The sequence below is a fragment of the Lupinus angustifolius genome, chromosome LG09 (assembly GCF_001865875.1).
Source record: "Lupinus angustifolius cultivar Tanjil chromosome LG09, LupAngTanjil_v1.0, whole genome shotgun sequence".
Taxonomy (NCBI): Eukaryota; Viridiplantae; Streptophyta; class Magnoliopsida; order Fabales; family Fabaceae; genus Lupinus; species Lupinus angustifolius.
The window spans coordinates 15,285,148-15,302,211 of record NC_032017.1 but is presented as its reverse complement, the minus strand read 5'-3'; the positions used below and the strand labels follow the sequence as shown (position 1 = coordinate 15,302,211).

The 17,064-nt window shown below is 29.7% G+C and overlaps 1 protein-coding gene across 3 annotated transcripts; it reads left to right on the top strand.

The window, feature by feature from the left end:
* LOC109356976 (putative phospholipid-transporting ATPase 9) lies at window positions 4,429-12,460 on the top strand. Of its 3 annotated transcripts, none has more exons than XR_002108811.1 (12): window positions 4,429-5,958; window positions 6,767-8,124; window positions 8,521-8,631; window positions 8,735-9,011; window positions 9,093-9,181; window positions 9,268-9,376; window positions 9,741-9,953; window positions 10,061-10,186; window positions 10,289-10,387; window positions 10,500-10,691; window positions 11,280-11,969; window positions 12,131-12,460. XR_002108811.1 is itself a non-coding variant. In XM_019600642.1 (11 exons), the coding sequence occupies exons 1-11, from the start codon at window positions 5,560-5,562 to the stop codon at window positions 11,910-11,912; spliced, it is 3,606 nt and encodes a 1,201-aa protein (XP_019456187.1). In that variant the 5' UTR covers window positions 4,429-5,559; the 3' UTR covers window positions 11,913-12,460. The 3 variants fall into 3 exon arrangements, 1 of the variants encoding a protein (XP_019456187.1); XR_002108812.1 differs by having other exon boundaries at window positions 11,280-11,970; window positions 12,101-12,460; XM_019600642.1 differs by having other exon boundaries at window positions 11,280-12,460.

Genomic DNA, 17,064 nt, shown 5'->3' with positions numbered 1-17,064 from the left:
TTTACAAAAAAAACTATATAATCCTAAGCAACTACCACCAATACATTAATTAACCACATATCTCATATTAAATTAAACATTATTATAAACACAAAAAATATAATATAAAGTACACTAAACACAACAAATACATTCTAATTCAAAAAATGAAATATATAAAAATTGAATATATAATATCACACAATATTCGCCGGCAGACACGAAATGTCTGTACACACTAGTTTAAATAAAGTAAATTACACAACACCTTGTTGAGAATTTGGAAAAAACACCTCACCCCAACTTTGCTTAAAAATTTAACTTCACCCCTTGAACTTATTGACTCTTAACTCTATGAAGATATTCCAATGGAATATATTCCTTTGTACACATATACTTAGCAAGAACCATAAGCTAGTGTAAATAAGGCATGCTTAATTATGTCACGTCCCCTAGTCAAGATGTGTGTGGCCATAAATTAACCATATTCCAAAAAATTCATATTTAAGATTATGCATATAATTTATAAAGTTGAATACTTTATTTAATACACATTGGGCTGAGTTAAAAAAAATACTGAAATATGAGTGAAAAGGAATGATAAAGAAGAATATAATTAAAATGTAAAGCATAAATATATATTAAGTTTCTAAAACATTAAAAAAATGGGATAATATGAAGAAAAAAAATATAGAACAGAGAGGAGATTAGAAGAACATGATGGAACCACTTTCTGTAACTCGTTATTTTTTGTATTTTACGGGTCACATTTTTTGTCACGTGGAATTTAAAATAAAATTATTAATTTTGATCGAATTTATTAATAAAATTTGTATCCACCAATTGTAAAAAAATAATACATAATGTTGGATTTGACACATAGTGGGACATTGTATATTTATGTGAGTGAATTTGAAATCCATCACATACTTAATGTAAAGTTGAAATAGATCCACAAAATTTAGATTTGAATGCGATATATACTTGTAAATGGGGTGTAATGCTGTCATGCAGAATTAAGAACCTAAATACATGTTTTTTTTAAAGTACGTGCCATTAGAGAGAAGAGATGAGATAATATAATAAATTCATATATAGTTTTTGTATTTACGATATCTTCTTCACATGTTTACATGGTCATGACAGAAGAGATAACACGAAAATCCACACCCATAATATAGATATTATATTCTGGTTATTATATAGATAAGACTCAATCCAATTTATTAAATTCAATTTCATTGTTCCTATAAATCATTATTTGTAAAATTGATTTCAAATTTTGTTGCATTCAAATAATATTCATGATGAATATGTAATTTGGGTTAGTTAAGTTTCTGTACTTCTTAATTGAATTTATTTTATATACTATTTTTTGTGATAACTTTGTTTTTAATGAATTCGGTTTATATAATTGTAGATTATTTAATTATTATATCTATAGATCAGTTGCGTTGAAAACATTTATTTTTTCGGACGTCACTTCTTAATTTATTCAGTATGCCTTGTCAATTTTTTCCATGCAAATAATTTATTTTTAAAATTTCATTTCAATTTAATTTATTTACTATCTGGTTTTAAAGGGAATATCTGGTTAAAATCTTTAAGTAAGTTACTAGTCAACAAAGTCGCAGGGGCGAGTATAATATTTAAGCATGTTTGAGGTTTAGTGTTTCCCCCCAAAAACTTTAGAGTATAATTTACTCTTTTATTTATTTAATATTCTAAATTTTATGTGAATTGAGTAATTCCCACCTTTATAAACACTTATAATTGTATTTATAGATAAGGTCTTCTAACAAACAATGATATATAATAAATTCACCCCGTTTTGAGTTATTATTGGTCGATTATTTAGGAATTGAACCATTGTTTATTGGCAACGTGTTTGCTGAAATTTATATATCCTAATTAATTAAGAGCCAATCTCCACTTATATCACATACCATTGATTTTGTTGATCAACTCATAAATGCATCTCCATACTTCTACCTTTGTCCTAATTATTTATTTATTCCCCATCACATTTATAGGCTCAAAATGTAAAATACTTCTACTATCAACAATTGTCACATAATTGAAGCACCATCGTCCGTATTTAAAAAGATTTAATATATATGCACTGATAATAAGTATTTTTTATACTGTTAATAAATTTATATCATTCACAAATTAATTATAATTGACTTTCAAATAAAAGTATTACAAATAATTAGTGGATAATATACTGGCAATGTAAAAAACTTCACCATATCAGTACATATATTTTAAACTTTATTTATAAATGCAAAATATTACCATGTTTAAAAACTTGCACAAAAACACATACAATATGTCACTTTTAGATATGAGTGTATTTGTGTTTTTATACTATCATTTATGACTAAATTTTAGTAAAAAAATAAATTTTTGTGTGTGTTTGCTAGGTTTTATTAACTATTTCCATGTTCATAAATCTTTGAATAAGTCTTTCTATGTTATCATGTGTCGAAGGGTAGGATATAACTTAGACAAGACAAACATTTAAAATTTAAATTTGACTTATTTATTTGAACATGTTAAATTTAAAACTTGAACTTACCTTATTTATCAAGATAGCACATTTAAGGCTTGACTAATTTTTTCCTCTACACTTTTTTTAAAATTATTCTTATGTTTATTAACGGCTAACATTATAATTCTACTTGTGCTAGAAGAATAAAAATAGGAAGAAAAAATATATAATTTTATATCCATAATTTATAAAACATTATATGCGTGATTCCCAATGTCATATTCTTACCATCATTACACAAAAAAAAGAATATAAACTTTCAACACAACAAAATTCTAGAATTCTCAATCTAATTGTACCAAGATGAATTATGCAAATATATTACATATACATATATATAATATATTATTATAGCTATTCATTAGCTCTTAATACTTTACTCTTTTAAATAATGAACGTCATTCCAAGATCATTTAATGAACTTTATTCGAATATTTACACATAATTTCACTCATTTGCAACTCTAATTAGGGCGAAGATTTTTTACACCATATATATAGTGTAATTGGTTGATGGCGTAAAAAAATAGCATCTTAATTAGTGCATTAAAAGTAATATTTGTTTTCAATTATCTTTTACTCATACAAATGAGATGTAAAACATCTATTTATTTAGTATCCAAAACAAATGTGAAGAGTGAGAACTAAAAATAGGCTGATATGTGAGAATATAACCAAAACTCTCACTCAATAATTGCAACCCCCTTTAATAATAAATATTTTAGCACAGAATAGTAGGAAGAAAAAGAGAGAAGGATTTGTTATACATTCATTACTCTATTTTTAATTCATACATTCATTACCCTATCTTTAATCAGAAAATAAAATTGCATGGAATGCTGCTTAGGAGGAAAGTATTAAATTAACATCGGTTTATTCTTTTTCAAGTGACTATCCATTTAGTTTACTTCTTAAGAATATTATTCTTACCATCCAAAAAAAATCAACTTTTTATTGTGAAAAAAACACTTTTCATCCTCAAATTATATCATTATTCCTTAACATTGCTTATCTTCCATTGTTGAAGTTTCAATAAGTTGCAATTATCCAATATTACATTATTCTTTGCTTCTTATCACTACCAAACAAATAGTACATGTATCTCTTTGTACATTTCCCATTAATCTTCATTTTTATCTCTCTTTTCATCATTTCCTTCCACCTTATTCAATGCAACACACCAAAACAATAATCCTTGAATCCTAGCTCAAAATGAAATAAGAAAAGAACTATTAATTTATTCACTATTAATTTATATTACTATTTTGTTTTGATGATGTAATAATAATTAAATATGAATGATTAATAATGCATTATCAATATATAAAACTTTGTAAGTGAAAACAATTATTTTCTAATTACATTCCACTTGATTTACTAAAAACACGTTAACTTGAATACAAAACAAAAGATCATTGAAAGACAAAACGACATATCAATGAAGGACAATACAACAACTCCATTTACTTATTTGACAAAGCTGATACTTTCTTTGCTTTCTTTCATTTAAATCTTAACCACTATTCTAATTTCTGAATACATTTTTTGAAAATGGAAAAAAAAGTATTCAATAATGATATGTAGATAATTTTATTTTTATTCCTTAAATAAATAACATGCTTCTATAATTTTATAAGATTTATTAGTGCTACCCTTCTTTAATGATTTTTTAAAGGAAATGAATGAGAAACATGCAAACAATACAAATTGATTAGATTGGTACATCAATTATTCCTTAGTTATTCTTTAAGTATTATTTAGATTAAGACACCTTCATTATCCTATTATTAGTAGTACATTAAATAAAATAATATTTTTGTTTTATCTTTCTTCTGTTTATTTATTTATTAATATTTTTTGTTTGAAGTGTTTGTCTTGTGTTTAGTAAATAGCTGTGAAGTTTATTTGGTAAGAGAGAGAAAGAGAGAGTCTTCTCTGTCACCATTGATGAACATAGAAGCTTTCCCGCGAAATAGAGAGAAGAATAAAGAAAAAAACAGAACAACCTCGTTGTCCTTTTCTGTTTTCACTTATACATATATTTTTGTCATCTTTATCATTATTTCTCAACAAAAACCAAAAATTTCTGTTGAAAAATTCTGTTTTTATCTTTTTTGGTTTTTAATTTTCATGCCCCATTTTCTCATCTAATGCCACTGTTGTTTCTAAGAAGAAAAACACAATTTTGAAACTGTCATGTTCCAGAAAACGGGTAATGTGCGTTCAACAACAACATAGCCTCTCTTTAAGGGTCAAACTACAAAAAATGCTAGATCTAATTATCAAACTTTTTCTTCAAACCTTTCTCCTTCAACACCTTCTTCATTTTCTTCTTCATGTGAAACCAGCAACAACTTTGGATAATTCATTAAACACCAACAATAAATTTCAGTCATTATTAGTATTATTATTAGCTTTCCTGAACATTCTTTTCCCAAGCTGAGATTTGAGACGTGTCTGTCTCCTTCTGTGTCTATTTTGTCTTTTTACATATTTTCATTAAACACCCTTTTGTGTTTATATTATTTTGTGTCAGTATCTATCATCATCATAATCTGGTATTACCCTTTGGTTCATTCTAAACCCTTGTTCATTAAAGTTAGGATCTTTGAGGTATTATTTTTCTGGGCTTCAGATTTTTGCTTCAAATTTTCAATTTTTATCTACTGGGGTATTTATGATAAAGGGGTTCGGAGGATTGAAGGTTTTGAAGGTAATGGACGAGTCTGTGTTGCATTCAGAATTTTGCATTTGTAAGTACTTCAAAGTGAGTTCCTTCTTGTAAGTATTCTATATTGTGGTTAGTGAGAATACATTGTCTTGGCATCTGGATAGCACAGAGTCTGTGCTTACTAATCCGGATTCGAACTGGGCAAGATCAAAGGGTTGAGTTGAAAATTAGTGGAATACCTTTGAGACTTAAGAAAGTTTCAAATTTGGACTTTGGTTTTGGTAATTCTCAGTGGCAGCTATTGCTACTTTGTGAGCTTCAATTACCAAATTTTGTTCTTTTATAAGAACAAAAAAATGAGGGGTGGTGGCAAGATAAGGAAGCAATTGCATCTGAGCAAGATCTACTCATTTGCGTGTGGCAAACAATCTTTCAAGGGAGATCATTCGCAAATTGGAGGGCGCGGCTATTCGAGGGTTGTGTTCTGCAATGAGCCAGATAACTTCGAAGTTGGGATAAGGAACTATGCAGATAATGCTGTGAGGTCTACAAAGTATACCATTGCTACTTTCTTGCCTAAGTCATTGTTTGAGCAATTTAGGAGAGTGGCTAATTTCTATTTCTTGGTGACCGGTATCTTGTCGTTCACCCAACTTGCTCCTTATACAGCTGTTAGTGCTATTCTTCCTTTGATTGTTGTTATTGGAGCAACTATGGTCAAAGAAGGTATTGAAGATATGCGTAGGAAAAAGCAGGTACCACTTTTATCATGTTTTGAGTTTCATTTATAAAGTTAATCTATTCTTAAATATGATTTATGGTCTCTTATTATATTTATATTTATTCTACTTTATTACAACTCATAGGCTTAAAGAATATCAGCAATTCTAAAAAGAAAATTATGGGTTTTTTACAAGGTTATGGAAGTGTTTTGGTTATAGGAGACTAAAGGATTCTACATTTGTGTTAGATGATAATTTGATTAAAATTGTTTACAGAAAGGGTATGTGTGTCAATTTTCATGCCCCAAGGCTTACCTATTTAGGAAGATTCTAGGTTTTTTTGTTTGGATCTATGGTGTGACTTATGTGTTGTTTGAAACGGACCAAGTTCAATTATACATGTCTTTATTCATAAATTCTAGTATTTGTTATATGGTCTCGGATTCTAAGTTAAACTGTGTTTTGTTGGCACAGCAAGTTAAAAATTAAAACTGCAGTTGAAAGTGCTTAATAATTTGGTATAAAATGACTTTGTGGTAAAAAAGTAAAAATACAAAAAGTTCAAACTGGTCTCTCTATATTTTTTTCTTCTACAATATTTCCTACATTTTAAGTTTTGTGCAAATTTGATTATGATTTTCCCTTGTCTTTCCTGTATAATTAATTACCTAAATGGAATTAAAATAATTGACCAAAAATTATGTATATTAAGAATAAGCTAAATGGTTATCATTTAGCATCACCTATTTGGTAACCCAATTGGGGAACCAAAAAATGTCAATGTTTATGGAAATATATCAATGTTAGAGTATATAATTTAGCTAGGGGAATACTATTACAGGATATTGAAGTGAACAATAGAAGAGTTAAAGTGCATAAAGGTGATGGAACTTTCGAATATACCGAGTGGAAGAATCTGAGTGTTGGGCATATAGTAAAGATCGAGAAGGATGAATTCTTCCCTTCAGACCTCCTACTGCTTTCATCAAGTTACGAAGATGCAGTCTGCTATGTTGAGACGATGAACTTGGATGGTGAAACAAATTTGAAGGTAAAACAAGGGTTGGAAATAACTTCTTTCTTACACGAGGACTTCAAGTTCCGTGATTTTAAAGCTACAATCAAATGTGAAGATCCAAATGCAAATCTGTATTCATTTGTTGGGAGCATGGAGTTTGAAGAGCAACAATATCCACTTTCTCCTCAGCAACTTCTTTTAAGAGACTCTAAACTTCGTAATACAGATTACGTATTTGGAGCTGTTGTGTTCACTGGCCATGATACGAAGGTTATTCAAAATTCTACTGACCCCCCTTCAAAGAGAAGCAAAGTTGAGAGGAAGATGGATAGAGTTATCTACTTCTTGTTTTGTATTTTATTTATAATGGCATTTGCTGGATCTATTTCCTTTGGCTTTATAACCGAAGATGACTTGGATAATAATGGGGTTATGAAAAGATGGTATCTCAGACCTGATAATTCTACAATTTTCTTTGATCCTAAAAGAGTACCAGCTGCTTCGATATATCATTGTTTGACAGCTTTGATGTTATACGGCTTCTTCATTCCAATCTCCTTGTATGTATCAATAGAAATCGTCAAAGTCCTTCAGAGCGTCTTCATCAATCAAGATATCCACATGTACTACGAAGAAGCAGACAAACCAGCCCATGCCCGTACTTCGAACTTGAATGAGGAGCTTGGCCAAGTTGACACAATACTTTCTGATAAAACTGGAACTCTGACATGCAACTCAATGGAATTCATCAAATGTTCCATTGCCGGGGTAGCTTATGGCCGTGGTGTTACAGAGGTCGAGAGGGCCATGAATAGAAGAAATTCACCTGTGATCAATGAGAATGTTAATGTCCCAGAATCAGGTGATATAAAGGAATCTCCTGGTAAAAGAGCATCCGTCAAAGGTTTTAACTTTACAGATGAAAGGATAATGAGTGGAAACTGGGTTACTGAGCCTTATAGAGTTGTTATCCAGAAATTTTTTCGCTTGTTGGCAATCTGTCATACAGCCATACCAGAAGTGCATGAAGACACAGGAAATGTCTCATATGAGGCTGAATCTCCAGATGAAGCAGCATTTGTGATTGCAGCAAGAGAAGTTGGTTTTGAATTCTATAAAAGGACTCAGACTACTTTGTCAATGTACGAGTTGAATCCAGTCTCTGGCAAGAAAGTTGAAAGGTTAGTTTTTATTAGTTGCTTTATGTGTTTAGCAATTTGAGATATTGATTGCTGCATTTTTCGGTGCTAATCAACATGAGAAGTATTAGGCCGAGTTCTCATTGAGAAAGGCACATGCAGTTTACATATTAGTCTGGTGGAAGAAACTTTTTTTCTTTTTGGTTGATGTGGATATAAACTGGTTAAACTATTATGCTAGCCACCTTTTCTATTTTTCATATTAAGGATTTCATTTATACACACACTAATTGATGCTTGTGTGAACTTTTAAAATAATTTTTTATGATGCAATATTCATAATTTTGTCATTTTGTCGGCCGCTGCCTTTTGGAATATAATTTCAAGTCAAGTAGTGGCGAATGTGTTAATTCTACCTTAACTAATTTTATTTTCCAGGATATACAAGCTTCTGAATGTTTTAGAATTCAATAGCACAAGGAAGCGAATGTCAGTGATAGTGAAAGATGAAGAAGGGAGAACTTTACTACTCTGTAAAGGTGCTGACAGGTTTGTGATAAACTAGCCTGTAACCTTCAATATTTTGGAGCTCTTAAGTCTTACCTTTTTAGTTTGAGCCTATTGACTTGTCTTATGTTATATTTCCATGCAGTGTGATGTTTGAAAGGCTTGCCAAGAACGGGAGAGAGTTTGAAGAGAAAACCTTGGAACATGTGCACGAATATGCTGATGCGGGTCTAAGAACCCTGATATTGGCATATCGTGAACTCAATGAAGAAGAATACAAGGAGTTTGATAATAAGATATCTGAAGCAAAAAATTCAGTCAGTGATGATCGGGAAACTATGGTTGAGGAAGTATCAGATAAGATTGAGAGGGATCTGATCCTTCTTGGTGCAACTGCTGTAGAGGACAAGCTCCAAAATGGGGTGAGTTGGGAATTTTTTTTATGTATGAAGATTTATCAATTGGAATAGGACTCGGCATGATGCTTCTCATTGTTTTGCTAGGTTCCTAATTGCATTGACAAACTTGCCCAAGCTGGTATTAAGATCTGGGTTTTGACAGGGGATAAAATGGAGACGGCCATCAATATTGGGTACACTATTGTAATTTTGTCCTTTTAAAATTGGCTTCAGTGCGAGAATTGCTTTCCAAGATATTGACTTCAATGTACAATTGCAGTTATGCTTGTAGTTTGCTTAGACAAGGAATGAAGCAGATTATAATTCATTTGGAGACTCCCGAAATTCGCACAGTGGAGAAGGTTGGAGGCAAGAGGGCTATTACCAAGGTAAAATTAACTTCAGCCTATACAGTTGACAAGATAGTTCTCTTAAAACATTTCAATACCCCTATAAGATCTTTTCCGTGCAGTTGACAATTTGAACTTATATTTTGTTGATTGTTCCATTCTGGTTTTGCATTTAAAGCCACTTGATAGAGTTCGTTAACTACACTTGCATGGCATTGTTCACTTTTGTGTCAAAATATGCAAGAAAGACAACACATGGATTACGTTATCCTGCTTCTTTCCATTTTTTTCTCATTAAAACTTTTCCTTGCTTACGTTGAAAGGAATTGCTTGGTGTGTCTGTTAGTGAAATTATAGAGTTAAAAATTCAGGTCCTGATATTCTTAGTTGACTCATGATTTAGGCTTCAAGGGAATGTGTACAAAATCAGATATCTGAAGGCATGCAACAGGTTATTGCATCCAGAGGAACTTCTCAGCAAGCATTTGCTCTGATTATTGATGGAAAATCACTTGCTTATGCTCTGGACGATAATATGAAGAACATGTTTCTAGACCTTGCTGTCCGTTGTGCATCTGTTATCTGCTGTCGTGCGTCACCAAAGCAGAAGGCACTTGTATGTTTCAGTCTATTCTGTGTTTGACTCATGATTATTGTGCTAATTCTGATAATAGTACTATTTAACTTTTAATTTTTTTTTTTATATTTGTTCCCCTCTTGAAGGTCACTAGACTGGTCAAATCTGGAACTGGTAAAACTACATTAGCTATTGGTGATGGAGCTAATGACGTGGGAATGCTTCAAGAAGCAGATATCGGGGTTGGAATCAGTGGTGTTGAAGGAATGCAGGTACTCAGGAAATTGACAAATTATTCATCTTCTGTTATTATATTGGTTTTTGCTTCCATATCTTTAATTACAACTTCGTGTTTCTTATCCTCTCTTATGCAGGCCGTTATGTCTAGCGATATTGCAATTGCACAATTCCGCTACTTGGAACGGTTACTTCTTGTGCATGGACATTGGTGTTACCGGAGGATCTCATCAATGGTATTGCCACCCTTATATCTGGATTGCAACATTCTTTAGTATAAAGCTCTAAAAGGTGATCTGAAACCTTTGTTTGGCATTTATATTAACTTTTTCATTCTTCTTTTAACAGATATGCTATTTTTTCTACAAGAATGTCACATTTGGCTTTACCGTGTTCTTATATGAGGTGTATGCATCGTTCTCCGGACAGCCTGCATACAATGACTGGTTTTTGTCTCTCTATAATGTCTTCTTTTCATCACTTCCTGTGATTGCCCTTGGGGTCTTTGACCAAGATGTATCTGCCCGGTACTGTCTGAAGGTAATCCTACTATTCACCACATTACATGTCATCATGTTTCTAGCATGGTTGTGAAATGAAAATTTTCACTATTGTCTTGTTATAAAATTGCATGCTGGTGTACTGAAGAGCTGAGACAACACCTAAAAAAAACTTAAGAAAAACCTTGCACTATTTTAAATGACCACACCATTCCTACATTATACTTTGCTCAACTTGTAGACCTAATTACATTGTTCTTTCATTGTAACCTTTAGTTGCTTTTAGACATTGATATCACTTAGGTAGTGTATGTTTTGTTCTCTTTGGTTCCATCCCTTTTAGTGGAACAAAAATGTTCTACTTTCCAGGCGTTTGGTCCTGTTTAGTTCTGTATATAGAATATACCAAACACAGAACAGAACTCATGTTCTATTCTGTCTTGTTCTGACATGTCTACCAAACTCTACCTTAGGAATCCCACTGTAAAGCACAGCAATACAGTTCAAACAAATCAATCAAATGCATATTACATCAATACTGTTTAAAATATTGTGAGCACTGGCTTGGTTGGGGATCCTATTTTACCTTATCTGATGATCATTCCTTGTTTTTTGTTCAATGTGGCAGTTTCCTATGTTATATCAAGAAGGTGTCCAAAATATTCTCTTCAGCTGGCGGCGAATACTCAGCTGGATGCTTAACGGGTTTATCAGTGCCATAATAATTTTCTTCTTCTGCACAAAAGCAATGGAGATTCAGGCCTTTAATGACGAAGGAAGAACCGCAGGGAGGGATATACTTGGAGCAACAATGTATACTTGTGTGGTTTGGGTTGTAAACTTGCAGATGGGACTTGCTATAAGTTACTTCACCTTGATTCAACATATTTTCCTCTGGGGCTCCGTTGCTCTATGGTACATTTTCCTCATGGTGTACGGATCGATGCCATCGAGTTTTTCCACAAATGCTTACAGAGTCTTCATTGAAACTCTTGCACCGGCTCCTTCCTATTGGATTGTGACATTTTTTGTGGTTATCTCAACGCTTATACCATATTTCGCTTTCTCAGCAATTCAGATGCAGTTCTTCCCCATGCATCACGAAATGGTACAATGGATAAGGTATGAGGGGAAGACAGATGATCCTGAACTATGTGAAATGTTGCGGCAGAGATCACTGCGGCCAAACACTGTTGGATCAACTGCACGGGTAGCGGCTAAAGCTAACCATGTCAGAGACAGAGCTACAGACCATAGATAATATATCTTCACATCTTCTGGTTTCAACTTTCAACCATGGAAAGAGTGTACTTTGTGTACATTGCTAAATCTGCCCAATTCCCTCTTCATGTATAGTTATGCATATGCTACGGAAGGACCTATTCCAATTTCCGTTCTTATACATGCTGCGACTATGGTAGCAGCGGGAATTTTTCTCGTAGCTCAACTCAGAATCCTGCAAATATATTTATCGTGGCCATAGTTACGGAAATGCTTTCTGGATCCTCTCAACCAGCAAGATATGTTTCTTACTTTCACTTCCATGGGGATGGCAAGGTGCATAGATCCAACATTTAGCAGTGAATTTGGACCAAAGAATAACTGTACACCAGTTTTTTTGGCCATTCCAGGATGTATAGTGGTTAATTTCACTCTGCTTTTTGTATCATAAATTTTCAATAGTCACTGTATAGAAGCATTGATTCTTTGTAGGGTTAGATATTGTTGCTTCCTAGTACAGAAATCATAACAGAGTTCCTTTGTTTGTTTTGAATGATTCTTTTAATGCACTTCATCATCTTAGAAATCCCATTCATCACTTCCTTTTATAATATTCAATTTTGGAAATAATTGAGAGATGAAATGAATCAAATACTACTATGAACTATTCAAACTTGAAATATATTTTTCAAGACTAAAACTTTGTGGAAAATAGTATATCAGCTATAGCTTGAACAATATCAATTTCATGATTATCAAACTATTGCCAGAAATTTTCTGAAAGCAAGTTTGAAATAATGTTAATTATGATTCTGTAAGTAAAACTGTCCTAAAAGTTAGTGAAGGATGAGTATAAAGTAAGAGGTTTTTAGCTTATTGCAGATTCTTAGTGATGGTATAGTTTATAAAAGAATTCTCATGCTTTTAAAATAAAATAAAAAACTTATGGGATGTATTGGAAGAAGCAAACACAACTTTTCTATTACATCACTTTATGATTTCATTATTTGAATCCAAAAATGATCATTCTAAAAAAACTTGATTTCTTCCAAATTGACCGAGAGTGTATGGAAGTGTGTTCACATTTCTAATATCAGTTTCTATGATCCTCGCTTCGAATAAAGTCATCCATTAAAAAAAAATTGTGAATGTACAACTTTTTTAAAATGGAGTTGATTTTAATTCTAACTAGCGAGTACCCGTGCATTTTCATGGAGTAATATTTTTTGTTGCATGGTTAAGAATATACATATTATATGTGAATTATCTCTCTAAGTATAAGAAAGAACTTAAAATTTTCTTATTTTGAAATTGATATATCCTTCAAAATTCGATATCCCTCGTTATTCAACTTGACAAAGTTTAAATATATACAATATCATAGTGTGGAAGAACTTAATTTTATGATATAGAAAACCAAAAATTGGGTGAGTTAATATGTTGAATGTTTGACCTTCATTAACATTACACATATCAATAGAATTAGAATTACTGTGTTCTTTTTCATCACCTAATATATAAAGTTTAAAAATATTTGCATCTACAACTTAATAACTGATTGAATTGGAATATAAATATTTTTACTTTGAATTAAATTCAAAACATACTCATTTATTTGATCAATAATTTCAATAGTTGATTCAAGTATTATCCTTATTTATAAAAACTTTTTTATTTTTTAGTGATTTTGTAGATCTGGATAAGTACTTTGACCTATGTCATCTACTGAGTTATCATAATTAATAAATATATATGTCATTAAACAGGAGATGACATAGTTACCAAAATGTAAAGAAAAAATAAATAATATAACTCTAACTAATACACACCAATGTTATTATGTTTTTTTGTTAAAGTGATTATGTACAATTACTAAGAGTTTATTATAATATTTTAAAATTGTAACAAGGTCTTGATTATATGTTTTCATCCGTACAATTTTTATACAAGAATATTGTAATGATCTGCAAGAATGATAGATGACACATAAAATGAATAAATAATATTAATTGAGAACATCTTAAAATCTATTTAAATGTATAATTACTACATATTTCATTTAATATATTTAAAATATATTTTCAAATTTTCATAGTACTTAATTTAAAGTATAAACCAAATCATCATAATTAATGTCAATAATCCCTTAATTATAGGAAAAGAAGCATTTGAGAACTATCAATTTTTCTTTTTAATTGTTATTAAAAATTATTAATTTATGAAATAAATTAAATATCATCAAATTTCCTCATTACTTGTAATATTAAAGTTTATTCTATTAATATCACGATTGAATACATGATATTAACACACTTTAATGATATTAAATGATAACATTTTAATATCTATTTAAATAACTAGTATTAAATATTTTTATTTTTATGAAATAAATTCACCATGTATTATTTTTTAGTCAAACAGAAAAATAAAAAAAATTCTTATTAATTGTAATATAATAGTTCATTCTTTCTACTAATAATATGATTAGATTTCTGCTATTTAAGTTTTAAAATATGATTAAATAATATTAATTGAAAATATTTTAATATGTATTTAAATGCTTAATTACTACATATTTCATTTACTATTTTTAAAATATTTTTTTAAAGTTTCATAACAACTTTAAAATATAATTTTTAAATAGAAACAAAATCTTCGTTTTTTTATCGACAATGGTTAGGGGGTTATTATTTTTTATGAGCGATACTCAAACTCTAAATCTCCTTCACTCTAACCCTAATCATCAAACTACCTTCTAACTCATTTTTTTTAATTTTTTTTTAAATTTGCTATGGCTGAGGCTTGAACCCACGACATCCTTCGTTACATTTCTTAAACTTTTTCAACTTAATCATCATACCATCTTATGATTAACAATCAACGTTATATATTTGTTAATATTCATTAATTATGTTATATATTCCATAATTGTTACGAAGATTCCTTATATATTTCATAATTGTTTTGACAATTTACTGTTATAGTTTTTAATCTTCTTAATCTACTATCATTAATGTTTTGTCTATTTTATATTTCATATTGTTACCATTATTATAATATAGAAATTATAAAATATAATTATAAATTTCTTAATTACATTATATATTCCATAATTGTTTCGAAGATTTCTTATATATTCCATAATTTAGTTGTTCTTTCTAATAGGTCTTGGTTTACATTGTTAATTGATTCTTTCAATTTTGTAACTCATCAGTAAAGTTATATTCTATTTTTGTAACTGATACAAAAAATTCCAACTATTTTATTTCTTCATAAGTTTCGAATTATATGTTATAAGTCTACCAGTTTATATCTATAACTTCATATACTCCTTAATTACATTATATATTCTATAATTGTTACAAAGATTCATTATATATTTCCTTAATTTAGGTGTTCTGTCTGATAGGTCTCGGTTTATGTTGTTAATTGATTTTTTCATTTTGTAACTGATCCGCAAATTTATATACTATTTTTGTAACTGATACAAAAAAGTTCAACTATTATATTTCTTTATGGGTTTTGAATTATATGTTATAATTCTACCAATTTATATCCATAATGAGCATTGCTTAAAATTTGGAAATCATAAATAATTTAAACAAAATGTAAATCAAATCAATTGGTTATCACAATCAAATTTCATTAGTTATATTCTGCAAATTTATCGTGGTAATGAGGAATTCCTAAAATTTGGAAACCATAAATAGTTTAAATAAAATATAAATCAAATAAAGATATTATTCTTCTTCATATGAGAATGTCAAAAAATCCAAAAGTAAAAATAAAGATATTATATTGTGTTGTTGACGGCCCAAATAATACAAATTTCTGAGCAAGTAATAAAATAAGGTAATGATGCTTAAATAAAATTTTCAAAAGCACAAATATTGAACCAAAATGAGTGTGTCAAACAACATATATATTAAAAATTATCGAATAGAGAAAATAAAATACAAAACCCACAACTGAGTGAACAACTAACCATGAAACAAAAAAACAAAGGTATTAATAACTAAGTATGAATCTCACCTTATTTCACAGTCTAGGTGTTTCTGAAACATGCAAAACATAAAAAAAAATTAAAATGGTGATTCTTTAAATAAAAAGATGTATAAGTATAATAAGAGATGCATAAAGAGAAAATTAACTTGCAGAAATGTTTCAAGGGAGAACCAAACTACAAAGAAATAGAAAAAAATGATAAAAGTAGGATAAAATGAGGAGATAAATATATTAATAACAAAAATAAATGTAATATTGTAAGTGAATGTATATATAAACAGAGATCAAGTACATATCCTAGGTTTTAAAGGTTTGGCCTTCCTTGAGTAAGATACAATTGTTTATCAGACGCTAAGGAAGAGTAATGTTGGAACAACATATCTACAAAATAATCAAATCAGTGAAAACACATCTACAAAATAAGGAAATTAATGAAAAAATAACCAAAAAAATCAATGATAAAAATAAGAACACATATATAAAATAAAAACATATCTACAAAATAAACAAAAAAATCAATAAAAAATGTACTTTAAACATCACATTTACAAAATAAGAATAGATCTACAAAACGAATAAAAAATGTACTTTAAAGAGGATGATTAGAAGAAAAAGAAAATGACGATAATGAAGAGACATAATGAATGAAAAAATGAAATGAAACCAAAGAAAAAGAAGATTATTGGAAGAGAAATAGAAAGTGATGGACCCCAATAAATTACCACTATAATCAAGAAAAGATGAATATATCAATAATTAACTATAGTTCTTACCTTATTTCAGAGAGGATAAGGTCTAGATATTACTGAAATATGCAATATAATATTCAATAATTATTTTTAAGACATTATTTGGATATTACTAAAAAAATTAAAAAATTCAGGGGGCAGTGGCCCCCACCTATTACTAAGAAGATCTGCCCCTAAAAAATTGATTGTTTAACTCCTGAGAATAACATTTGTTAGAAAGTAGAACCACACAAAGCAGGAATTGATTAGTTATACAAAAAAAAAAAAAAGTATACAATTGGTTTTACATGCACCTAGAAAGCCCATTTTCACAATTTGTAGGCAGGTTTTACATCTTTTTATGCCTATAAAAGTTTTTTTATTTATAATAAGAGATGAATACTCTTTTTAAAATATATTATCTGGAAGTTTTTTGAAGTATTTATTTATTTTGTGACT

Excerpts from the sequence above, each read along its gene's own strand:
- LOC109356976 (XM_019600642.1), top strand. The coding sequence starts at position 5,560 with ATGAGGGGTGGTGGCAAGATAAGGAAGCAATTGCATCTGAGCAAGATC. Across the intron at positions 9,012-9,092 it reads AGGACAAGCTCCAAAATGGG|GTTCCTAATTGCATTGACAA; the intron begins GTGAGTTGGGAA and ends TTGTTTTGCTAG. Across the intron at positions 10,187-10,288 it reads GTGGTGTTGAAGGAATGCAG|GCCGTTATGTCTAGCGATAT; the intron begins GTACTCAGGAAA and ends TCTCTTATGCAG.